This window comes from Siniperca chuatsi, linkage group LG5 (assembly GCF_020085105.1).
Source record: "Siniperca chuatsi isolate FFG_IHB_CAS linkage group LG5, ASM2008510v1, whole genome shotgun sequence".
Classification (NCBI taxonomy): domain Eukaryota; kingdom Metazoa; phylum Chordata; class Actinopteri; order Centrarchiformes; family Sinipercidae; genus Siniperca; species Siniperca chuatsi.
This window is the reverse complement of record NC_058046.1, coordinates 11,965,801-11,992,200: the sequence shown is the minus strand read 5'-3', so window position 1 is coordinate 11,992,200 and position 26,400 is coordinate 11,965,801. Positions and strand designations below refer to the sequence as shown.

Here is a 26,400-nt window from a genome sequence, read left to right as displayed (position 1 = left end):
ATATACCTGGCTAGTATGGTATTCCTCAGTGTGGCTGAGAAAGATTGATCTTGATAACTGTACTGTTTCATGGGAGTCAAGCCCCATTCTGTACAAACAAGATTCTCTAAACCTGCACATAATAACCAAGGTTGATGCCGTAAATCCAGATGGATGCACGCTGTTAAAGCATTTTACGGTTCCTTATTTCACAGATCATCTGTCTAAATGAATATCCTTAAACCCGCTGCTGTGCTCAGTCCCAGTGACAGTGAACAGTGACAAGACTAGCAACCTTTCTGGAACAGGAGATTGTGAGAGGCTCTACATATGTTTTCTTTTCCATAGCTCATATTCTCAGCATGACTTCACTGGGGATAGCATGATAGAAACAGATCAACCCTGAGTTAAACCACATTGTCTCTTGTCTACACTGGTCCATTTGGAATCTCGCACAGAAAAGGCTCCAGGATGCCGACCAACAAAGACAGCTCAGATTAGATAGGTCTATGTAAATGCAGATGATTAGTACCTAAAGATGGGCGATTTGTCTGCTTGGCCATTTACTAAACATTGTGTCTGCAATAGCTTATCTTAATTAACATGTGATGATACCTCTAACCCTAACCCCTGATCCACCAATTACTGGAGGAAAATCTTCTGGAGCATCTGCTGGTCGCTCATTACACAGGTAAGACCCAGTAATACAATTAAAAGCAGCTTAACATTCTGTAGATTATGTTAGGCTGCCACGTGCCCCCAAAAATCATTTAGAGGAAAATGGTCTTAATTAAGCAATAAACATAATGGACATGGAGATACACACCTTTAAAAAAATCTTTATTATTTCCTACCAATTATGAAATAATAAATAAGACCAAGAGTCTACAGCCATGCTAGCGGCTTTGTGAGACTGTAGGCACAGCAGTGCTTTGAGCTAAATGCTAATGTTAGCATGCTAACATGCTCACAACGATGATGCTAACATGCTAATGCAAAGCAGGTATAATGTCTTAATGTCCATCTTAGTTTAGCATGTTAGCATGCTAACATTTGCTTATTAGCACAAAACAAAGTACAACTGCAGCTGATGGGAATGTCATTATTTCATTCATTCAGGTATTTGAACATGAACCAAAGTATTAGACCAATTGAAAATTTGACTTGATGATGGCGCTGGATGAAAAGTTAAGGGATCACCAAAATTATTACCATTCATGCTGAGGGAGACATGAATGTGTGTACAAAATTTCATAGTAATCTATTCAATAGTTGTAGAGGAGAAGTCAGGGGATCACCAAAATCATCGGGATACAGCCTCTGGGAACCATGATTGTCTGTACAACATTTCATAGCAGTCCATCCAATAGTTGTTGAGATATTTCAGACTGGACCAAAGTGGTGGACCGACAGGCCGCCAATGCTGCCATTGCCATACCTAACCCATGCCACTAGCATGGTTTAAAAATATATACTATCAAATTGAGAACTCTATAACCTTCAAAGGCAATTACCTTGGCTCATAGAACATCTTCAGTGAAAAACAAACAAACAAATTAACAAAAAAACAGTAGCAAGTATAATGTATGCAGGGGGTGCTCTCTCCAAGGCACTGTGTTTAAATCCTGGCCAATAAATTAACTTAAAATATTGGGAGGCAAGTACCAAAACTATACATCTTAGTTAGTTATTGCCTTGCAATTCTGCCTTCATAACCACTTCGATGTGTCAGAAATTCCTCTCAACATGAGAAACAAGCCGCCACACTAGAATTATGACCTGGAGGCAATGTGTTGGTTTCAAACATCAAGCTGTCTGTTCAGTCACGGCTATGTGGGCTCCCTGACCAAATTTAACAGGAAATGGCCTCTGCGAGCCTCACGGCTGAGAGGGCTTAGCATTAAAAAATTATCTGTGATGACGTGTTGATTTCAATCTGGCTGATGAAACTAAGAAGAAACATGCCGCCTTCCCCAATGGGAATGCAAAACGAGCCTTTACACCTCTTGTCTGCAACCTTTTTAACAAGCAGCTTGCCACCAAGTGTGTTTTTTGTAACATAAATAATTTAAGCACTATACTTTGAGTTTCCCTTAGGACCAACAAACCATAACCCTGATCATGAAAGCACCCTGGCAGGCTTTAAAGGCACAATCCATGAATCACATGTAAACAACAGGGTCACCCCTCCGCCTGAATTTAAAACAGGACTGGAACATGTTATTACTGAAAGTTATTGTTTTCTTATGCATAAAGTATTTGTTTACACCAGTAATATATTTGTGAACACAGGTGTAAACATATAGATGTATACATTTAGAATAAAAGGAGGCTACTCATTTTTAATTTATATTTAGAAATCCTCACTGCACAACCTGTAACAAAGCAGTGCTGGCATACAAGAAAAACTAATAAATATGCATAATAAATGCAGAAAAAGGGGATAAAAAGCTTTTTACACCCACTGTGTTAACTAACAGCAGGTAAGGTGATGTGACAGACATCTGAACTAGCTTTGCAAGTCGTTCCTTATTTAGACAATGGCTGAAAATGACAAACACAATTCTCAATTTTATATACTTTAATGGCCACAAATATAACCACTAAACAATATGCCAGTTCTGTAGCATTATGAAAACAATATAATTCCAAAATAAACGTAATAGAGGACTGAGATGACAAAGCAAGTGTATATAAAATATGCAATAAAACAAAGAACATCCATTTATCCGACCAATTACACACAAACTAAAATCACTCTAACAGGAGCCACATACTGTCAGTGCGATAACTTCTTGCTTTTTATGTGCTGTTACAAATGTAACTTTATTTACACTACAGGGTAAACACTGTTCTGAGCTCCCAAAGGCAGTTTAACATTTCTTGGAGAGTTATGTCACTCGACACTATTCCTCAAGTCCTGAGTGTTGTCTTGTTTTAATAAAATTCAGTACCTTGTGCTATACCTATTCTGTGAATTGAAAAAACACACGCACAAGCATTTTCTTTCTCAATATAAAGATAAAACAAATGCATCACAGTCTAATAAATACAACAACAAAACAGAAGCTTCTTTTTCATGATTTTCTGGCAAAGCTGCAAAGCCATGATAACACTGTACAAAGTTCCTGACAACAAATACTGTAAAAGTTGTAATTTATTTTGCTATGAAAGTCTAAGTATAAATATGATGTCAATGTGAATGGGTTACATTGTTTAATTTGAATGTATTAAGTCCAGCGCTCCTTTTCATCACGATCCAAGCGTTAATGCAGTGGATATTTTAAGAGCTACACCCAAGGTTGTCTGTTAAGCTTAGGGTTAGTTTCTAATTTGCCATGTGGACATACAGTTTTACAGCTTGACCAGAAATTAAAAACTGCCTCGAAGTTTCAGAGGAGTCATGGAGTATTTTTAACATGAGGAGTTACCTGTGCATTTATCCAGTGATGTAAAACCATTATTGTTATAAAAAAGGATAAAGAATCCCCACTTAAAAGCTAAAATAAAAATAAATAAGAAATATATAATCGACAGGATCATTTGTGACTGACAGAGGTAAACCTAACTTTTGTAGGATTTGATTAGTAAATAGTAACTATTCGACAGGGTCTTTGGGCACTGAGCAATATGACTGGAAAAGGCAGGTGTGGTGAGGGGGATATGGGGATGTGTGTGTGGGTCAAGAGGATGTGTGTCTCTGCCTTTGGCTTCCTGCTCTACCCCTCTGCTTGTCATACTTGACAGAGACAATAAGGAAGAACAGCAAGGTGATGCCCTGGATCCCTGCCAGGAGGAAGAAGTAGTAGTGCAGAGAGCAGTCATTGATATTACCTGGAAAGAGAGAAAACAAGGACATTATTAGAATAGAATATGTAACGCCTTAGCTGAGACTCCAAACTGCTAAGAAGCAAGACTGGCATTCAGATTACGCTTAAAAACTGTGAGCCGCATGGCAAAATGACAAATATGGAAATTTGGAGAACAAAAGAGTTGCGACATATTCAGAGGGGGACAGCAGGAGGGTTCTTTTATCATAAAGTACTACTCCATGTTAAAAGAACACCAAAGGCAAAGGTAAACGGCCACAAGCTCGCACGTGTGTCAGGTAGCTGTGTTTTTACTAGACATAAAAGGCAGGTTTGAAATGAGCAGGGCAGGGAAACATGGTTCTGTCAGGAATTAAGATTCAGCGGAGGGGCTTGTTACTTCTCATCTCACCACAGCGTGAAACCTTCTGAAAGTGAAGACGGTTGACCCTGCTCTTCACCGTTGATGCAGAAAGGGGGTATTGATGATGTGGGACTGAAGTTTCAGAAATAACAGCGCAATAGCCAGGGAGTCTTTCATCTGTATTAAAGGATGGTTTGTTTTCTCATGGGAATGGGATGCAATGAAAAGGAGGAAAAAATAAACTGATGCTTCCACTGTGATTTGCTGTATGACTTGTGTACAGGAGGGAGGGGAAGACAAACAGGTCGTGCTGAGACTGACAGACGCACAGTAGGTTTCAAGCATTCAAAAATGGAGAAATGCTATTTCTTGACATTCCCTACCCATTTTGTCCTATTAGGCCTGCAGAATTCAACCAGCAGCCTTTTAAACTCGAACTGTCTTAACATTTGCTGCACTGTTGATTGAAGTTGTCGTCCTCAGGAGGAAAGCTCTAAACAAATCCTGTTTTCCTCTTGCAAGGGTTTTACATGAAGGGCAAAGCTGACGACAGTACAATTGTCTCCGCTGTTCAAGTATGGAGACAATTGGATTGGCATTAGAGCAGCTTTTGTCCTCTTGACCATGTCAGACAGACCAATTGACTTTGTAGCCAACAGCATTAGATGAGGCTGTTTGCTACTTTGCTGGACAAGGGGACATTTTGGGGTGAGCTGGTTGCCTTGTATTGAGCAATGGAGGATTCAATTTTCTTTTTCCTGCTCAAGCATATTTAAGAACATGTCTTCAGTTTATGTAACAGGCTCTATGTAAGGCACAGTTTCATCAGTGGACAGAGATACCTATAGCTTACATCCTACATTATCGTCAAATGAGTAAATGTGAAGCCCCGGAGCAATCTACCGTCTTCCTCAGAAAGCTCCTATTAGCTCTTCTATGTGGAGCTGTCACAACGAATAAAGAGCCAGAGAAAGAGAAGCAGGCTTGATTTTAATTAGATATGGGGGCAATTGTCAATTCAAGTTCTGCCTATTCACATGGCACCTGTCAATTTAAAGTTAAAACAGGATTTCTAAAGATTTTTCATTTATTTCACACCTTACTTTTTGGCTATTTTATTGAATCATTTTGGAATGTGTTCAATGTGATGCAGTTATACAAGCACAGCAGACACTAGATACGTCTTTAAACTAGACTGTATAATGTCAACAGCTGTGATTAAAACATGCCAGAGTTTCACACCAAAGGCCTGTATAACAGCCACCTCTATGCATTAGAGGCAGCTCACAACAGATCCTCCGCTAACACAGAAACCTACATGTCCTAGTACATGATTTAACAGGGCATCCCTTGCTACAGATCAAAGAGCAGGATTAACTCATTTGAAACAAGTGCATGATCACTTGCGATCAGTAGAGTAGATCACAGTCACATGTCACCGTTGTGCGATAAATAATTATTTTTCCAGTCTCTCTTTTGTATGCGTGCTCTTGTGGATAATTAGAAATCAAGGGAAATAAAGACACACTGTGATGATAGGATGCATCACACGGGAGTGATTCTTCGTCAATGCTCTATGCACTGGGCCATTTCTATAGCTTGAAACCTTTGATCTAGGAACAGAGAGCTGACTGATCACTGTGAAGTTCTGCCAGAGCATTAATGAAATGAGTGGCAAATGGAAGACCAGACACTCCTGTTGTCACCTTAATGTGGTCAAAAGTTTAAATTGCGAAAAACCAAATCAGTGTTTGAATAATTCATGAAATGCAAAACAATGTGTTTGACAGGAGAGCACGGGAAGAAAAGGGAAGTGCATTTGCAGGGGGTGCGCTTCTATTTTAAATCGATAATTCACCTTAAGAGTCTGCATCTGCAGTCTTAATTAACAGAGCAGTATCTTAGAAAAAGCAAGGAATATAGCATACAAATTCGAGGGAAGACGTATACTGGCCGAAAACAGCAATATCCAGAGCGTTTAGTAAAATATGATCTGTTTAAAGTAGAATGTGGACAGTATGAAAATAAGTGCAGGATTTACAGGGACATATTCAACACTCTATTCAAAGTTTGCTCTTAAGCAGGTACTGAATGTCAGTATGAGGCATGTAACAAATCCTGATTTTAGGACATTTTTACTCCTGTGCCTGATCCTTTACCGCAGCCTTAAGATTATTCTGACAGATGACTCTCAACCTCTGTTCCAGATTTCATAACGTCTCTCTTAACTAGGACCTAAGGAATAGAAAAAGGGAACTGGCAAAAAAGCAAACATCAAATTTTTTGGAACAGTCCTGAAAATTGTGCAAGGTTTCAGTTTTGTAATGGTTCTTGTTCTAATTTCATTATACATTAAGTTAGGCTCTGCCTCCTCCTTTCAGCCTCCGTCCCCCAGGGTCCACTTGGCTGCTAAGCATTTTCAAAAATATGGAAGGCTAATTACAGCAGCAAAAGACTAAACAAGGACTTGCTGTAAAACACATTAATGAAGCCCATAAATATTTGACAGTTATTTTAAAGGCAAATTCTTAGCAAGGGAGAAAGTAGTGCAAACCAATCAGAGTGGGGTATTTTCTCTGAGACTTCTCTGTGTGCTCAGATGTCCTGTTTTACAGCACTGAGTTAGTAAATGACAAGTTTGTGATTACACTGAATGTCCCGACAGAAGGGGTCAGCCATCTTATATCTGATTGATATAAACTTGTGGGACAATTTACCTACGAGTGGGTTTGAGCAGACCATGCGAGTCCAGATGAAACGGGTCAATATCAATTTAATATTTGAAAATGGATCAATTGATCCAGAACTTCAGTGCAATGACCCAACATTTTAATGCTTCAGTGCATTCAATGCCATCCTCTGCCTCAGAGTGAAATCAATGCATGTTTGTTTCAGCTATAAATATAGTTATTTTCTGCAGCTCTCCTGTTGCTCGTAAAAACTTTATGATTGATGCTGGAGTTTTGTAAATGGCCACAACATGCTAACAATTTTTATATGCCCTCTATTGCCTCTGACATGTCTAATACATGCACCAAAAATTACATTATCAAATAGAGCACTTTCAGACAGAATAAGAGTTCATGTTAAATTTCCCAGATCTGCCATTAAAGGCTTCCATTAAAACATTGACATTTCACTGAGTGTGATCCAACACTTCATGAGCAGGATGTGCGAATGTCAGCTTACTCTGAACACGTCCCAGACATCTGATATAAGTCAGGACTTGAACACTGGCCAAAGAAAAAGGCAATTTCCTGTCATGTGACCATCGCGGCTTACAAAAACCATTCACTTTGAGGGAATGATACTCCCACAAAGGTGGAACAAACTGAATGCAACAGACATTTTCTAGAAACAAAACCCTCCTTGTGTGTAAAGAATAATGCTAGTGAAGAAAGTAAAGGCTGATCTTTGATTGACTTGGCTTATGAGGTTAAAATGGCTCCATGCTGTCTCTGACAGGAAGGGATGAGATGGTGTTGTACCGGGCCTATAATAATACCAAATAAAAGAGTGTGATGGATGACTACTCAACCAGATGTAACCACAGCGGGAAACGATGTGCTGTGGGATTTGAAGGATCAATAGTTTCAACACATAAGCTCACTCTGTTTTAAGTTTGAGAACAGATGTGGCTGAAATACTGTATAATCATTTTCATCACAGCGTTACAGACTGATGCCACAGGCTTTCAGTCGCACATGTGGTCATTCACTCCAACATGCTAAATGGGAAAGTCACTTATGGAGACTCAAAACTCCAAGAACAAGAGGCTTAAAGAAGAAGAACTTGTTCTTCGGTAACGTTCTTGCTATGAGTTTGTGAAACACACATACTACCTGTGACATACCTGACACAATTGGGATTATGCTACACGTTTTTACGGTATTCTTTTTATATTTACAGATGTTTTCATATTGTTGTTAAAAGGTTGGCACATTTGAACATTTGATGAATGAAGCTGAAACCAGTGAACTTTGGTATTTTGCTTAGAAATGGCCAATAAATTTTCTGTCCATCGACTATTAAATCTGTTCGACTAATTGTTTCAATTCTAGCCTGCATAAACTTATGCTGTATATTTCAAATGAAAAATTCTTTTACGTCAATCACATGATTTTATAGTGTCTTATTATGTACAAATTGATGACAGAATAGTTGAGCCAATAGGCTACAACATACAATGGGACTCCACAGTTTCCTTCTCATTAGGACCATTAGCATCACCTAGGTATCATTCAAACCATCACAAAAAGACAATAAGTAAAATCATACATGTGCAAACACTGGCCTAAACTGAAACAACCACACTATTCACTAAAACATGTACACTGTTAAAATTAAAAGAATTTTAAAACATACATCTCACTTGCATGCCTACAACAAAGCGCACAATAGTAAGAAACATCCTACAGTTATCTGACTGCCCCCCTACCCTTTAGTCTGTCCTCCATTAGTTGCCTGTTAAGTTTAACTGAGAGAGGGACAAATGGATTGTTTGTATGATTTTGCTTACACAATGGGACCCTATACCTCTTTCCAGAATTTATTTTCACACGGGGTATTGGGGTATTGGGGTATTGGGTATCCCATGATCTGCCATCTTTACCAAACCAAGAATTTAAGACTTGAACTGACTTGAGCTGGTAATACCGTAACAAAGGATGGACTCAAGGACTCTTCGCACTTTACGTATGCTGACTAACATTAGTTAGTACAAAGCAGGGAGAGATGGAGCTACAGCATGACTGGAGAGCTGAGCATCTACCACTGTGATGCCAGACTAGCAGTGCCATCCCCATGTAACGCTCCAGGGACAGCTTTACTTAAGAGAAGCAGGGCTATGTAATCAGACCCCCAGCCTGTGATTAATGTTGCTCATCTGTCTTCAGGCCCGTGCAGCTCAGTACAACTTAGCACAGCTCACCCAAGATGCTGTTTACTGCACACCATTTTGCCTGCAGCCATGGAAATAAGCTGAATCCATTCCACCTAGAGAGCCATGAGATGTGGAAGAAGCTAGCATCCAACAAACTGAAAAACCGCCATGAAAACAAACAGCATGATTCCTGACTGTACTTAATGCCTAAGCTTTGTGCCATGTGTCTTTTATCAGTGGCCAGGAGGATGTTTTGTTCCATTTCTGCAGCTCACCTTTTAAATGACTTGTTTTCGGAAGCAAAAAGAAGTCTTACAGGCAATCCGGCTCTAGTTTAACTGCCCCTCAAGTGAAGCAAGGCTGAGCGAAGGATGGATTTATGATGCATGCCAAGCATCTTCCAGTGCTAACATCATCAAAAGTACCTCCCTACCTCTCGGCACACTGTATTAATGAGCTATTAGGTGTTTGTGGGTAAACAATTTACAGCGTTGGCTTATTTACCGCATGCTCAGGGAAAAGTGCATCTGGGTTGGGAGCCTCCTCTCACTAGGGAGCCCATCCATCTGCTGCCACCACCACGCTATTCATTCTACCACTTGGACAGATTTACACAAACCTTTTGTCGTTAGTCTGACATGTCTATTTATTATGGGAAACTCTTAAAACAAGGGAACTGCACAGAACATTGCAGCCCCCCCGCCCTCATGTCGAATCTACAAAGTCTTTAAGTGGATTTTAAATCAGCACAAGCTATGAAAATTCTTAAGGTATGTCCCTGGAAAATAAATTTCTGTATTCTGAATCGATACCAACAATTCTATTCCTACGAGTCCATACATACAGTCAATGTGCAAAGTAAATAGTGCACGATACATGCACTGGGCACCTAACAGCAGGTTTGCTCATTTCAGGAGGATTATGGACATCCCTAAGAAAACTGCACGAGTAAAGATCAATCCCCTCTGTGCTGAAGATATTTTGAGAGTAGCATCATTCTTTAAGTTTAAGCACAGACAAAGTCATCTCATGTAGGACTGAGTCACACACTGGAATCTCACACCAATTAGTTCAATTGCTTTTTTCTGTACGTCAGGACTGCATAGAGCTTTATATAGAACTGCACAACTTTATTAATATTTATTCAAAGCTACTTATTCAGGATAATATCAGTATTATTATGGAAGTGGTAAAGAATGATGATTGATCAAATAAAAAACATGTTAAGCTTTAAACCTGCATGTTTTAAGTTAATACAGTGAACCGGTTAGCTAACAGTTGCCTATTTACACATCCAGCAGTTACAGAGCAACATTAACATTCATTTGGAGTTGTGTTTCTGACCACCTGGTGATTATAAATCTAAAATTCTCTCTCCATTTAGTTCTGTTTAGTCTCCACCAACTCCGACGGAAACATCTGGCTCCTTAGCTGGTAAATGCTTCACTATGTTCACCAGCTAGTCGCTAACCTTGTCTGTTTGGTGCTGAGCAGATAGTGGGTTTTTAGAGCTGAGCAGAGAGCAGAGTCAGGTGAAAAGTCGCTGTGTGTTCATAACTAGGAGCGACTACTTTCACATTACAAATAGTAATTTGAGCCATTGTTATTATAAAAATATAGATTATAGCTGCTTTACTTTGTTATGTTTTCTTCGTCTTGGTGGTAGTTTGCAACAATGACTGCACACAATATATTATAAGCTACTGTTTTGTACTGTACTGCTATCTCTTACCAAAGTCTTTGTGGGATGACATCCAGCCAATCTCCTTGACAGAGACAATAGCCAACAAGCCAGAGCCCACGAAGGAGCCAATCCCAGAGAAGAAGAAGAAGAGCCCCATGATGGCACTCTGCATGGACTTAGGGGCTGCAGAATAGGCAAACTCCAGACCTGCAACAAAGAGAGTAAAAAGTCAGATACTTGTTGAATAGTTGTCGAATATGTAGAGTATAAAATATTGTAAAACCTGTAGCAAATTAAAGAGAAATCTTCACATGCAGCCAGTGTTAGCGTAATGTTGCCTGTAATATCATGTTATTTAGTCATATGCTTTGCCTGAACAGATACTGTCAAGTTCATGTCTGTGATAGTGGAACAAACACGGTAACACTATGTACTTGGGTATATGTCTTTATGCTGTAACATGATGGGTTTTGTTGACAGTGACTGTTTTCCTTTTAGTGTATTGTATGTGAGACCAAAAGGTTTCCTCAGCAGCTGCCTGACAGCTAATTTTCCATGGTGGCACTGGTCTGTGGTGCCATTGTTGGGTATCTACTCTGCTTGGTAGCTGGTCTCCAAAAAACAGTTATTTCTGGAAAACACATCACTCAGTATTTACTGTGTCTTGAAAGAAATAAAAAGACTGAGAAAATGGGCAAGGGACCTAAGAGAAAGAGATGAGGAGAGAAGAGAAAAAAACATAAAATATGTGTCTTTTTTGCCCAGAGATCTGACTGCCTGCAAGCTGACATTGATAATTTCATGGAACCTCAAACATGTGATTTTTCAAATGAGGCCCCATAGCTACATCTGTCGGGAGAGATTAGGGAGCTGTGGTTAAATACGTTTGCCGTTTAAGACCTTCCTTGGAGGGGACATTGTACAAATGAATGTGACAAACAGTTTCCTTACAGATACCTGCGCTAGTCGTGCAAAAGAAGCATTATAAGAAATGGAATGAGTTAAGAGCATGGCAAACATGAGGGAATTACTCAGTGGAAAACATGAATGACCTTTCCAGAAGTTCACAATGATACATTTGTTTATATCCTAAGATAACCTTTTGATAGCAACAAACACTGGTCAGTAGCTATGCATATCGCAGGGAACTGCAACATTTGGTGAGGATTCTTAGATACAACTCTGCACAAGTGACGTCCATGGCTTTCACCACACACAAAAAAGCAGCTTGACCTTTCTCGACCAAAAGGCAGAATTATTTAAGAAAAGAAAAAAAAAGAGAAAGGCATGGAAGATTTTTTTTTCCTCCCAAGAGCATTGTAGGGGTGATTTTTCTTTCTTAGAAAATAACATTAGCCTTTAACATTTTTAAAAAGTGCAACTTGTAATTAAAAATACTGTAGGGAATCATTTTGCAAAAGTTTTTGCATATTCTTATTGCCTGAAAGCAGACAAACTTGGGTGGTGTACGAACAAAGAATTACCCATCGTCCTACAAGACTGGGGATTGCAGCGAGGAAGTTTGATGTTAGATTTATTCAAACAGAAGGGGGAAATATTTCTCTTAACTACACATATGTCAGAATTCTGTCAGCCAATTTTCCTTGAGGTAAGCCCTGTGGGATGGTATGTAGGGAGAGAAGAGAATAAGTTTATTTTAAGGATCCCTATAGCTTTGTTATGTTCATAGGGACCCTGATAGTTTTGTGCGAATTCCAGTGTTTTATAGAAGCCTTATGAAGTTCTGTTCAAGGACTTTATAATACCTAAGCTTATTAAACAAATTTCAGTATTCATGGATTTTAAACTTAAAGATGATGAATGTGAATGTTCACTCCTACTAAAACTCTGCAGTGACTGCATCAGCTAGATAATCCCTCCAGTGTGGTGAGAAAAAAAAAAAGTCTTAAATATTAATGGTTCAATCTTCACTCTTGATATAGAAATAAAGCGAGTGCTATATGGCAGAGCCTACAACAACATGACCCATAGTAATAAGAGAATGACTCAATCATGGCTAGAGGCCTTAACAAACTCAAATCTAAGATAATTGAGGCCTGAAGCCATGATCATGACTGCAGAGAAAAAGAAAGAAAGAAAGAAAAAACTATAGACAGATAAAAAGATACAAAATAGATCAACACCAATACAAGGCAGATTTCTGTTGTGCATTGCAGAGTATAGTGTAGGATGGAAATTGGCCACAGCTGCCACATTGCAATGTTCTATATCAAATTAGTGCATTTCTCACAGACACAAACTCCCCTCTTTTAATAAAGGAGAATATTGTTGCTGTTGTTTCCATTCTTGTGTCAGATTTTGCGGCCGCAATTTGATATAACATTAGAGCAATTTCTCACTTTGTCACATTATTGTATTACTGGGGCAATATGGCCTTACTTCTCATAGCTTTTAATGAAACGACATTTCCTGTTTAGGTCAGGGCTCACAAAAAGAAGAAGAAGAGCTGGCTTGCTGAGCAGTTTTCAGTTGATACCCTGAACCTATCAAAAAGAAGTTTGCAGCTGTCAGTTCCAGCATGAACTATTCTGACCTGCTTTGATTCACTGCTTTTCTTTTTAATCATTTTCCGGAAAAGAACAGGGAATCTATTTCTCCGGGGAGAGCAAACACTGCTAAATTTATGGATGGCCTCACATTGATGAGCATGTGTCTTACAATGATATTTACTTGTCTGAGCAGCAACAGTAATATAACTTTGAATTCAAATCAGACCTGGGCCCATATTCCCAAGCTTCCTAGTGTGAAAAGCTGGTCCAAGTGCTGTCATTCTAAAAATAATTCTTAGAGTTGTGATGTTTTATAAGTACATTCTCCTATCCTCTGTTAGTAGGTAGAAGATCAAAACTATTCACACAAGTTCTCAGCCATTAGGATAGCTTCTAAGGTGACAAAATAATGGGGAGGAGGGTTATTACAAAATTTAGGACTTTCAGGAAGAGTTAAATAATCTTAATGACACTCCCAAGTAGTATCTAGTCATGCAGATCGTTTTGGTTTATTGTGCCAAAGTTTTGAAATATCTGTCTTTGGAACTTTGGCTGCCACTCCAATACCCCAATGGAGATTAATCAAATTTTGTTTGTGCTCTACAGTGAGAGATTTGTCAACCTGCAGAAATGTTTACTACCCATTACAGCATGGAAGCAATATCTCTGGTAGGCCATTGTGGGTAATGTTGCAAATCAATTAGCCAGATCATGTAATATACTGCTGGCTTTGCAGTAAGCCAAGGACTTCTCTTTTGTTCCTGCAGTCATTAGAGTCTACAATATAATACCTCTAAAAGTGGGAGCTGATGCATCACATTCTTACAAGGATGTTCAAGACTCATTCTCTGCCTCTTTGGTCTACATGCAAATATAACTGTCAGCACCCTCAAAGTGCTGGACATAATTAAATATACCATCATTTTCTGTGTATTCAAGTGGAATATGTCCCTATGAACAGCGTGTCAGCTGGGGAAGCATGCTAATTGGATAATTAAGAGTTGAACTTGCAATACAGTGTATGACAGCACAATCTGTCAGTATTATCTCTCTTGAGTGTGATTGTGTGTGGTGGAGGGGGCAGGGCATACACTGTGATTACTATTTCATATGCTGGTATATATTTGTGTTCATTTTGGTAAACATCAACACACCAGCTGACTGAACATGGGGGTTAAAAGTTTATGTTATGATATTAATTGTGCTGCCACTGTGATTATACCCTCAGGGATACATGGTACAGTATAAAAGGTACATATCTGTGTATTTATCCATCTTATCATCTACTGTATCTGTTTGGACAACAAGCAGAGGAAGAGCGCTAATATGAGTCCGGTCACTGTCACAGCTTTCATCATCATTTCAATTTAAGGTTACTTTATCCACACCTTATTTATAAAATGTCCCATTACCGAACATTGTCTTGCAGTTGTGTGAGAAAATCAGGATAATCAATTATCGATCGACTTCTTGAGCTATTTACTCTGGACTACAACCTGCAATCACATTAAGCTGGTGCAGTTTGGCAATGTATCAAATAAACTGTTCGAAAAGGGTTTACACATTAGTCTTCACAGTGCCTCAGTGTGAGGGTGAATCAGACCAGCTCAAGCCATGAGGCTCATCACTGGAGGATACTGTATTTTACTGGTAGTGTGAAACATCATGTCTACCTGACCACGGTGCTAAATGAGACACAGGAGATGTCAAACAGCTGTACCTGCAATGCTGGCAAAGATTTCGCTGATTCCTATCAGCACATATTGAGGCACTTGCCACCATATGGGTAAATCTGCCGCGTAGTAGATAACGTTGCCAAGCACCTGGTCAATGGTACCATTTGATTTGACGATCTCCAGGCGTTTTGTCTCCAAAATACCTGAGGGGACAGACACAGAAAAAATGTACATGAGTACAGTTAGCTGTGGGTAAATGAAAAAAATGGACAAAGCATTGTCCTAAATCACTACACACAAACACATAAGCTATAATTCTGCAAGATACATACTAACCAAAAGAAAAAAATGCAAATAGGTCATTGGGTGAATCTTGTATATTTCAGTCAGGATGAAGAAACGCTCATTAAAGTATCACCCTGAAGTCCATGATACCAACAAACAGCCAAGCACTGTCAGAGTTAGCGGAATCAGTGACAGTCCATTAAGCATTTAGCTAGTTTTAAGGCTACCCTACCACTTCATTAAGATCACATCTGCATGCATCCATATACTATAGCAGTTAGTAATGGATCAGTGCAGACAGTTCAATAATAAGAGCCAAGCAGTTGTCATCAACCACTGCCGCCTCCTAAAAGCTTTATTCGATAGCTATTATCATGTAACCAGCGGCTATTTTCAGATAACTCCCAGAGACAGCCTCCTATCATAACTACACTTAATACTGTATTTGAGAGGAGTTGTAGCCTTGTAATCCTACTATCCTATAATACCAGCCGTCCATCTCAGGCAGTGTGGCCACTGGGCTGCCCAGAGCAAGTCTCACACTATAAACACACATCCCTGCTTCCTCCCCCCCTTACAAAACATCACACATGAGACAACCGAGTGTGATCCCTGGCAACTCTGCTCCAGCTTTTATAAAAAAAAGAGATGCTTTTGGACACCTAAAAGTCATTGAGCTTTAACCAAAGCAGATTAGCACATAAAGTTAAGAGAATGTGATAAAACATGCTAAAAAAAAATCTCTTCAAAAGCAGTATCAGCGGAGCTTTTCAGAGCTGGCCCCAATATGTGGCTGAAGTCTAGGACTGTTGTACACAAATGAAAAGGGGATCAGAAACAGTCCACTGTCCGCTTGACAGCATGTCTTCAGCTGTCCCTTTGCACTGCATGGGAGGTCCAGCTGTCCTTGTGCCATGCATGTCAGTGAGCACGATGAAACCCTGTGAAATACCGCTGCACCAATGTCATCATGACAAAGTCCTGCACATTTCTTGCACATGGTGATGAAAGTGATTCTAACTCTGAACAGCAGTGGTGTGGCCAATGTTGTGGACACAGAGTGGCAGGCTGACAATGCAATGTGTTGGACTGGCTATTCTCTGGGCATGAGATGCCACACTTGGTCATTCATAACTATCCATCTGTCAGTCTCTGAACACAACATGATTTCAGCTAGTGGACAGATGCAGATAAACACTGAGGACACACAGAAAGCCAGCTGTGGTAAATACAGTTCAAAATGTAACAACAGTGTAAGGCAGTTTCCAGGAGTCAATGTGTGTAACTGAATTAATGTGAAGCAAGGAAATGCTGGGGATAAACAGCACACAGGCTCAGCAAATTATTCTCGGATGAATGATTGTTAAAAAAAGATGCAGATACAATATCATTAATACTGTATCTCATTAACTCATTTTACAAAGTACATTATTGTACACATCTGATCCAATCTGATATGACTCCTAAAATCCAGGTCAGAACTGTGTTACACACTAGTTGTGTATTCACCTACTGTTCTGTGACCAATGGCTACACCACTGCACCATCGTAAACCCTTTCTCTCCACTCTCAGGACTCAAAATTGCTTTCTGCAAAATTCTGAATTTATTTTGCCTGAATTCAAATGCAAGGACTAGACTTTCTTTCAAGAGGCCAAATGGAAAAGTAAATACCTGAATAGCTTTTGAACATCAGAAATGAATATGTTAGAGCACCTTTCCTTCTAGGAATGCTCATGTCCTCTGAAATGAAAATATTACTTTAAACCGAACACATTAGACATATTAGATTTAGTTAATAGACCTTTTACCACATCTCGCTGATTGAAAAGGATATTTTTGATGGGCTAAGTCAGGCTTAAATAACTCTCAGACTAGAACATCCAAAGACTCTCTTTCACCAAACTTTCTCAACTCTTCTTCACCATGTCCATATATAGTAAGGTACAAGGATGAGAGATGAAAACACACACAGACACCACACAGATGTTTACTATTCCCTTTAATCTATGGCTCATACATTCAGTCTATAGAACATAATCACCACTTACTGTATATACAGCTGCTTGAATCAGCCACTAGTAATATGTGAACTTAGATTTGAGTGGATTAAAAAGGCCCATAATGTGATAAGGTGAGCTTTTACCAAATAAGGAAAAATGTAATGCTCCTTTTTAGATTGATATTGAACCACATTTAAATACTGTTTTGGTCTGTTGACGATGTGGCATTTACACATTCTGCTGTCAGATGACTATAAAGAGGCAAGAATGAATATTTTTTTCTATGCAGACGAGGTTCAACAGAATTCACCAGTTTGTGAATATGACATGGCACATGTAAGTATGATCTTATTTGATGGCTCTAGTAATCTTGTTGTAAAGTGCATTCATGGGGCTGCTCATGCAGCATACACAACAGGTAAATTATATCTGATTATGTTGTGCTCAAATGGCATCTATGGAAATATTTGTTGGAGCTTTGCAATCTGGACTCTAAAATCACTTGATAATATAATTTGAAACAATGAACAGGGCTGCCCAGACCTCTAATAGGTACTTTAAGAGTTGAATTTCAAATTATATTATTTGTTGTATTTAAAATGTTGAACCACTGTACATTTGTTAGTTCCTAATTTATCTTCATTTTTGTTTGCATGGACAAAATATTTAATAAACTCACATTTTAAATTTAATTATCCCTCACAATAGTTGTCAAATTTGATTCAGTGCATGTTTAACAGTCAATTGGCAATCTGGTTGAAGCACACCAGTCAATATCTGAAAGGTCACAAATGACAAAATGATGATGTAGAATATGTTCATATTCTGTGTGGCGGATGTATTGTGCATCCGAGATAGGAGAAAGGGCAGTGGTTGTGGAAAATATAATGTGCAGTGGTTCTCAGGAGTGTTACTGATTTGCTTTCTTCCTGCCTCGAGGCTCGCCTGAATGTATCAATGCAGCAGCACCTGACAGGCCTGGCTGAGACTTTATTTCCAAAATAATCCACAGGCTGAAAGTGAATAGGACTGAGCAGCGCTGACGCATGCAGGCGCAGTCACTCAGGACCAAAAAGTGAGATGCCACAGCTCCCCCTGTGTTCTACAGGGTGAGGAAAAAGGCAAAACTCCAGGGGCTGTTATTGCTTTTGCCAGGTGGAAAGTGATGTTTTGATTCACAGACAATTAATACATCTGTGAGAGACCATCTGCTGAGTCCCACAAAAAGCAACACAGTAAAAGGAAATCATTTGTTTAAAAACCCCAAATCATACTTAGAGCAGATCAAAAGATGCCTCAGAAACAATATTCCCCACATAGCATGCCACATTTGTGAGGAACTGACATATTAGTACCATGTTTCAAAAGTCCTCCAAAAAACTTATTTAAAATTAAAATGAATAGATTATGTAAATGATGCACTACAGCCGCATTTCTCATTGCCTTGGAAGAACTGACTACATGTGGCATTTACCACAAGTTTGAACACAATTTCATTAATGTAATGTTGTTTCATTAGTGTTTGTCTGGTCTACTTATGTGACAGCATAGAGAGGACGTGTCTGTTAGTGCACTCACCCGCTGCTACGGCTGACCACATAACAAAGAACATCCCCACTGCAATCCTCTTTAGAGAGGAAGGCAGCAGGCCGCGGCGTTTCAGGATGGGGTCCACCACTTTGTCTTTAAGGGGAATCAGCATAAGGATGAGCACTGCATCAAACATGGTGAGCCAGGCGGCCGGGAAGCGGAACGTCATCTGGGGGATCCAGAAGAGAAAAATGAGGTAAAACTGTGCAAAAAGCAACAAAGCATGAAAACTACGGACAATGTCAGTGCATTCCAACACAGTTCACCAAGCGTTTGTGTGAGAGTGTGTGTACTTGGGGCTTGATATTGCTTTGGCACCCCCAGGTGGTCAAAACCAAACATAATGAAAAGAAAAACATTTATTCAATTCACAGTAAAAAAAAAAAATTTCAAAAAGCACACAGTCATATCAATAGTAAGTAAATAGTAGAATTAGCATTATTATATTATTGTTGTTGTTTTTATTACTATTATCATAAGTAAGCAGTAGTAGTATTGTTGTTTTTTTTACATGCTTATCTATTAAATGTGTAAGTGGCATACAAGACAAAGTGCACATAACTGAATCAAAAATAAAACTTTTCAGCAAAAATCTAAATCTATTAACATAAAGTGTAACATATGAAAGGAATAATTACACTGTGCAAACAGACTGGATGACATATCAATCAGAGCAAAAATCCATTGTGAGCATACAAAGTATCTACAAGTTAAGGCAATATCTCACTGAGTGAGCAATGAAAGACTGCAAACTGCAGGAGATGTTTTCTGCAATTTAAATTCCAAGTGCCATCTGAGCTCCTAATGTGTCTCTGGTTTAACACTTCTGATAGCATCATTTATTCTCAAATTGAATTTCCATTTCTTGGAGTAACTGCTGGCAATCTATACGCAGCTCCTTAGAGAGTGTTTTCCTCCCTTGTTTGTGCATTATCATATTCAAAATGATAGATAGTGCTAAGTGAGAATTTTCCTTTGTCAAGGAAAGCCTGGCATGAATGACGGAGGTGTCCCAGCGGGCCCAGGTCTGTGGTGGGCATAACGTTCTGCTTTTTCTATTGTTCTATTGTATGAATACAGTATATACTCTATATCATGGTTCCCAGGTTGTGAACTCAAGATATGATAAACAAGTTAGGAAATAAGAAAAAAAAGCACATTATCTTTTGGACAATTCAACAACAATATTTGCTTTTTTTGTGGAATACTGGGTAGTTTTACCTCTTCAGGCAGGAAAATGTAAACAATGTGAGAAGGGAAAAATCAATTTCTTTTTAAAATGTGCATTGCTTATAGGAATATGTTATTTATGAAAAGGGGCCATGGGATGACTTTGCTTTATATATAAAAGTCACAAGCCAAAAAGGTTGGCAACCACTCCTCTATATGGATCACAGTGTACCCTAAAGATGAATTAAAGGATAGTTTTAAATTTAAAAAGTAAAGTAAAAGAATAAATACCTTACAAAATGTAATTCAAACCATTAGTAATGCAAATAGTCAAAAATCATTTACTGTACATTCATGAAGACATGCCACTACAACAGAGTAGTAATCTCAGGACCTAATCTACTTTTAACCAATTACAGCACATTCACTCATGTCTCCCATTCTCAGTTATTATTATTAGTATGGGCTGTTTCCTTGAAGAGACAGTATTTGTTCAGCTTAGCCATTGAAATGTGTCAGGTGAGGTGAAAGAGCAAATCACAGAGGCATCTAATCTCACTTCCCTTTTGATGTTGAGAAGTGTCAAAGCTGGTAGCAGAAAAGGCTTAGTTCCGTTTTTTAACATACTAGGTAAATAGTATGCGAAGGGAAGAAAAAAACTCCAATATACGGTATTTCTTAAACACAGTTAAACACAGTGGAATATGAGTAAACAAAACTTGTGTATTACAAGTAATTGTGTAATTGTGAAATGTAAGAATATATATGCCATTTATACAACACTAGGTTAGATTGTGTGGTTTACAGGCAAGTGTTTCACTTCACATTTCCATGAAGTCAGTGCACTTCACTATCATCTCAAGCGTGCCTGTTGAAAAAGGGGCGTACTATACATATTACACTACCTAGTCTATTCCAATTTCATCACTTTTAAACCTATGATTTTTGAGTCGTGTATCATGTGGAGTGACTGAGGGGGCTTCAGTCATCAAAGCCCTCCAAAAACATGACATACAATCAGTCCGTGTTAGACATAGATACACCAGAAACACTAGTCAGGAAGAATCAGTTGGAGGTGATGCTGTGGGGATCACAGACAGGTTGCTTTTCTGTGAGGTATTAGTCTGTGAAGTAAAGTTCTGACTTAATCCACAAAGCATTAACAACCTTTACTGCTGCCTCCAGCTGTTGCCTACCATTGTGTGTCAGTGACCTACTGACTCCTTTAGTTTCAGCAGTGAAAAATCTAGTTCAAACCTAATTATGTGGAGGCAGGTTGGATCTCCAAACTCGTATGTTAACTCGAAGGAATTATATAGTAGTTGCTTAACATTGATTGTAAATAACAAATCACAATGTCAAGCCACAGATGTCACCACACTGATGCCAATTTTTTTTTTAATTAAATAAGAAACAGGTACTTGGACTGAGAGTGTCTGCACTTAGGTTACCTGGTGGGAGTCAGCAGTGCTGTTCGAGGCACTATCAGGAATCCTCAGATGGAGGCTCTGCAGGACATACGTTGTCTGCATCTGCAACACAATAAAGGAGATTAGAGTCTCAGCATGAAGTAATTCTCCACTTTATGATCACCAGGATATCTGGTGCAAAACCATTCTTCTCCAATATTGAAACGGAAAATAATCTTCCTTCATATTAACACATGTGTGTGCCTATCTGTATGCAGAAAGTTTATATTCCCATATTAAATTTCCTCACATTTTTCATCTTATTTGAAACATGGCTCATACATTTGGTTCAACTTAAAATGGGTTGATCTTACCTGGAAGTACACAGTCCAGTATGGGATAAGGGCAAAGAAAACAGGGAGGATTTTCACCAGAGCTTTCACTTCGTCTACTTTCTCTTCTGGAAATTTTCCTCCATAGGTCACTTTGGCACTGTCTAGTAGTGTTGGTTTGTGGCTTCATGGGATTAAAAAAGAAAAAACAACCTTTAAAATGATTTAAAACTACAGTGTGATTGATGGCATAAAAATAAACATAAATACATATATATTACACTAGAATTAGTCTAAACTCTAAGTGTGAGACTTAAGCAGCCGTTTTTGTGAACATCTTACCCTTAAATAACAGCACTTCTAGAGATAGGAAAAAAACTTTATTCTAAATCCTATAATCCCCATCTCTGGAGAAAATGTCTTAATAAAGAATTCTTGAAAGGCTGTGGGATTGGCCAACTTAAAATATTCAGTGTCAAGTTTTTGAACCAATTATGCTACTTTGGTTCAAAGTCAAGTAAGAGCACTTCAGAATAACTTTTCGCCACAGGGAATGAAGATGAATGCCTGGACCAAGCAGAAAAAAAAGAATTATACAGGGGGATCAAAGGAGGCTTTAACATAAAGGTCTACCAACAACGCCTAGCTGCGTTATTCCCCTGGATCAGTCACCATCTGACTAAACTTTGCCATGAACAAAACTTGCTACACTATTGGAAAGAGCCTTCCCATTGTGAGCGTGCTGTTTGTCATTGAGGGAATGAATTTACCACTTGTATTGCCTAACAATACAGTTTTATGTTATCTATTCCCCATCACTGCATAAAATTCTCTAAAATGACATGCCGCTCTCACCGGAGCAGGTTAGGCTCCTTTGGTTTCTGGGAACAGCAGGCGAAGCCCAGGATCTTGAACATATCTGTGAAGGCACTGCCATCAGCAGGCTTGGTGATGAAGACAGTACGTCCCAGGAGAAAGACCAGGAAGGAGACCCCGAGGCACACAGTGGGAATGATGAAGCCAAGCTCAAAGCTGAAGTTTTGCTGGATGTAGGCCACACCTCCCAGAGACAGGATGGCTCCTAGGTTGATGCACCAGTAGAACCAGTTGAAGAATCTGCGCGTGGCCTCTGGTCCTCTGTCTTTGACCTAAGATCACACACAGTGCAGGGTGACAGCAACCCATCATGTCATTGTAAGTCAGCCACATATACAGGGAGAATGTCAAAAAACATTGTCTCATAGAAAAGACCTTGTACTCTGAACATTGCTACAGTTGTGTGTCATACCAGTTTGATTGTCAACTAGCAGCATTTGGAAGCTATAAAAGAAGTGTGGTCATAAGCACATGCAAGTTTTCAAAGCCACATGAGGAAAATAACTCCTTAAAGACCAAATCTTATGCATTGAAACTGCAGCTGCATTGGTCAACAAAACTACAAAATGTATTATATACAGTAGACCAGCTTGAAAAACCTGACAATACATGACAAAAGAGACAAACTGCACTGACAAAGAGGAACAGTGATCACAAGCTGAAACTGACAGGGATGTGACATCTCATTTCATTCCACACCTAAAATGGTTAAAATGACTAATTATTAGTGAAATATTTTTGTAGCTCTATGATTGCATGGAATGTCTATAGCCACATGAAATCGGTAGAAGTGTAAGAGAGGGGGATTTTTCTTTTCTTTACGTAGGGGAGGGATAACCAAAACAAACAGCAACTTTTGCTTTATTCTTTATCTGCTTACTGTGGCTTTGAGCATTCTTACAGAATTTGCTATGATAGCCTACACCATTATCTTACCAAAACTGCAATAAATTCAGTTAAATGTCCATGCAAGCAAATAATATTATTCTCATAATGGCACTGATCCATTCCACATGCAGTTGTCCCTGTGGAGGAAAAGATTTTATCAGTGCATGATGAAGTGGATATGTCTTTTATATATGAGCACAAAAGATGCAGTGGTACAGCTACAATTAACTATTGGGGAGATAATGTCACAGCATTCACAAGCTGATGCTGAGCATAAATCTTTCTGGGGTCCCTCTCTGCAGTTGTGCAGTGTAATTAAAAAAATAATCAAGCTCAAACTGACCACCTGATTGCCATGTGTTACCAAGAACTGCATTATAACACATTTCAAAAAATTTCAGAGTTAAGTGGTTGTATTCCCTCCAGCCTTTAGTCATGTCAGGACATGACAAACATTTAACTTACTATCTTGTTTCAGTGTTGACCCTCCATCAAATACAGAACATGATCAGTAAATATATCAATGATTGTAGGCCAATAGACAGTACATCCGCAGTGACTCATAAAAGGACAAAAATACAGATTCCTCCCTTCTGTGTCCTGCCTACACATTCACATTAGCAGCCCCAGAAAAAACTGTAACTTTATGATCACTATGTTTAAGCTGCATATTAATAAAAAAAAACAAGCTCACAACATTGACTATGGCAATTTTCACACTGGAAGAGAGTACCATTATTTCTTAGACAGAAATCAAGCCGCATGTAATAGGAAATCTTCAGTTTTACTCAAACCGAGCAAATTTCAAGTATTAACAGCTTCCACTGCCACTTAACTAGGACTTTCAGCTGGAGGAGAATTAGTGGGAAAACTGTACCTTTAAGAGATGCAGTTCATATTACATCTTCAGTACTCCTAAAAAAATAACATGTTTTGTCAAGTTTTCTAATGATTTTTCGCTTGACAATCACTGGCACCAGCAAAATGTAGCTGGTTAATTCCTTATATTGCTGTTTCTCTTTTGGTTCTCGCCAATGTATGGATTTTGCTTGATGTTGTGTATTGTGTGTGTTTGAACATGATCAAAAGGTAATGAGCGTAGTGGGCTCAAGTACTAATCATATTCACCCCACTAGTCCCCTTTGAAAGGTTTTACCGACTCCTGGTTAGATTATTTTGAAAAACAATGACCCCATTAATGAACTTTCCCATTTCTATGACTGCTTCTTGTAGAGGGTCTTCTGGATAATCTGACATTATTTTGTCATCAAACTTACAGATGTGTTGTGTTTCATGTCTTATTACTACCAGAGTATCATCAAGGCATTGTTTGTATGTGTTCATTCACGTGAGTGAGAGAAAGAGAGGGTTTGTCATTGACTATAAATTATGCTCCAAAATGTCAACTTTATAATGAAAATACTTATAAGTGACCATGATGATCAGGGGCATGCATGTCTAAGTGAATTGTCATGGTGCAACAGATATCCCATGTCGGACCTCCATGATGTCACATTGCATACCAAATCTTATACAGGCTTATATCAGAAAACAAATCTTATTCAAAGAGCTTCTAGCCTATAATGAGATATCTGCATTCTTTATTTAATACAGACATTGAGATCTGAAAGTAATATTTTTCATACTCTACCTGATCTGCCCCAAAGGGAGTGATGTTGGACTTCACAGTACCCACACCTAACGCAATTAAAATAAGTCCACTGTAGACTACTGGGCCACAATATGGGGCGCGAATGGGGCAAGTCACATTGCTTGGAGGGGTACTGTTTGTGCTCAGACACTCAGCAGGTTGCACAGGAAATGCAACCTCTTCTCCACATAGGTGAATCCTGGTGTCTTCATTTGAAATGAAAGGGAAAAATAACATGCCAATAAAATATAGGATCAAACTTGAAGCAATTGTCCAAAATTTCCCAAGGTATGCATCTGCCATCCAGCCTCCAAAAGGTGAAATCAGGTAAGTAACTCCCATGAACATCAGAGGTGCCTGGCTCGCCTGAGTGCCCTCCCAATAAAAGGGACTACTATTGAGAAAAAGGACAAGATTGGATGTGATGCCGTAGAATGCAATCCTTTCTAATGATTCAGCCAGCAGGATGGCTGCACATGCCAGTCTTCTTCCCTGGAAAACTGATGGTGGTGAAGGTCTGGTCCCAGAACCTGAGTCCAAAAGAGGGGTGCTCTCATTGGCATCCCTGTTGTTAGCCATTCTCAACCAACTTAATGGCTTAGGTTCTTGTTGATTGTTAAAAGTTCCGACCTGCAAAGAAAATAACAGAGGAGGTTAAACAGTCTAGTGAAACGTTGTCATCACCGTTTACATAGAGAAAACAGCTGGCTGTGCCGAACTCAAAACATCTGAATAGTCCAAGGAGAGCCCCCTTCTTCATCACATGTAATACAAGCACTAGCTTTAGCATAACGTTAGTTTGGTAAGAGTTTGGTTTTATATTAACCTTACCTTTAATTATTGTAACACGTCCCAGTGGTCTTCAACTATCTCCATTAACCTAGATAATATTTACAGCTCAAATGTTTGCTTTGTCCCGTCTTAAATCAATACTTTGTCAAAGGAGAACTGGAAGTCAACAAAAAACACTGTCACAGTACTATCGCGTGACATATGGCTCATCAACAGACTGTCGCACTTGCGTGGCTCTGGAAACGATCTAAAAATGATATGTACCCGACGTGCCCTGTAAAGCAAGGCGAACAGCCTATCCATGTGATTTGGAACTTTGTTCCGTTTACGCAGACGTTGTACCATCGAGAGAAGGAAGTAATCGTGCGGTTTTTGTTTTGTTACGGCTGAATCTGGCATTGACAAACTTGTCAGGAGAAGGAGGAGTATGCTCTGTCGGTGTTTTTTGTGACTAAAATTGTGGTCTCGAAACAAAACACTGAAATGGGCCAGTAGTGTCTG

At 39.0% G+C, this 26,400-nt stretch overlaps 1 protein-coding gene across 1 annotated transcript; it reads right to left on the bottom strand.

The window, feature by feature from the left end:
- Positions 1-2,545: 2,545 nt before the first annotated feature.
- slc15a4 (solute carrier family 15 member 4) lies at positions 2,546-26,396 on the bottom strand. The gene is made up of 9 exons (XM_044195738.1): positions 25,939-26,396; positions 25,108-25,737; positions 22,548-22,840; positions 21,735-21,876; positions 21,403-21,483; positions 18,770-18,950; positions 14,949-15,107; positions 10,767-10,925; positions 2,546-3,813 (listed from the first exon to the last, which is right to left on the bottom strand). Exons 2-9 carry the CDS (start codon positions 25,684-25,686, stop codon positions 3,662-3,664), a joined length of 1,746 nt encoding a protein of 581 aa, XP_044051673.1. The 5' UTR covers positions 25,687-25,737; positions 25,939-26,396; the 3' UTR covers positions 2,546-3,661.
- Positions 26,397-26,400: the final 4 nt, after the last annotated feature.

Excerpts from the sequence above, each read along its gene's own strand:
- slc15a4 (XM_044195738.1), bottom strand. The coding sequence starts at position 25,686 with ATGGCTAACAACAGGGATGCCAATGAGAGCACCCCTCTTTTGGACTCA. Across the intron at positions 22,841-25,107 it reads CTCCCTTTGGGGCAGATCAG|GTCAAAGACAGAGGACCAGA; the intron begins GTAGAGTATGAA and ends GTGTGATCTTAG. Across the intron at positions 21,484-21,734 it reads ACTGGACTGTGTACTTCCAG|ATGCAGACAACGTATGTCCT; the intron begins GTAAGATCAACC and ends ATTGTGTTGCAG.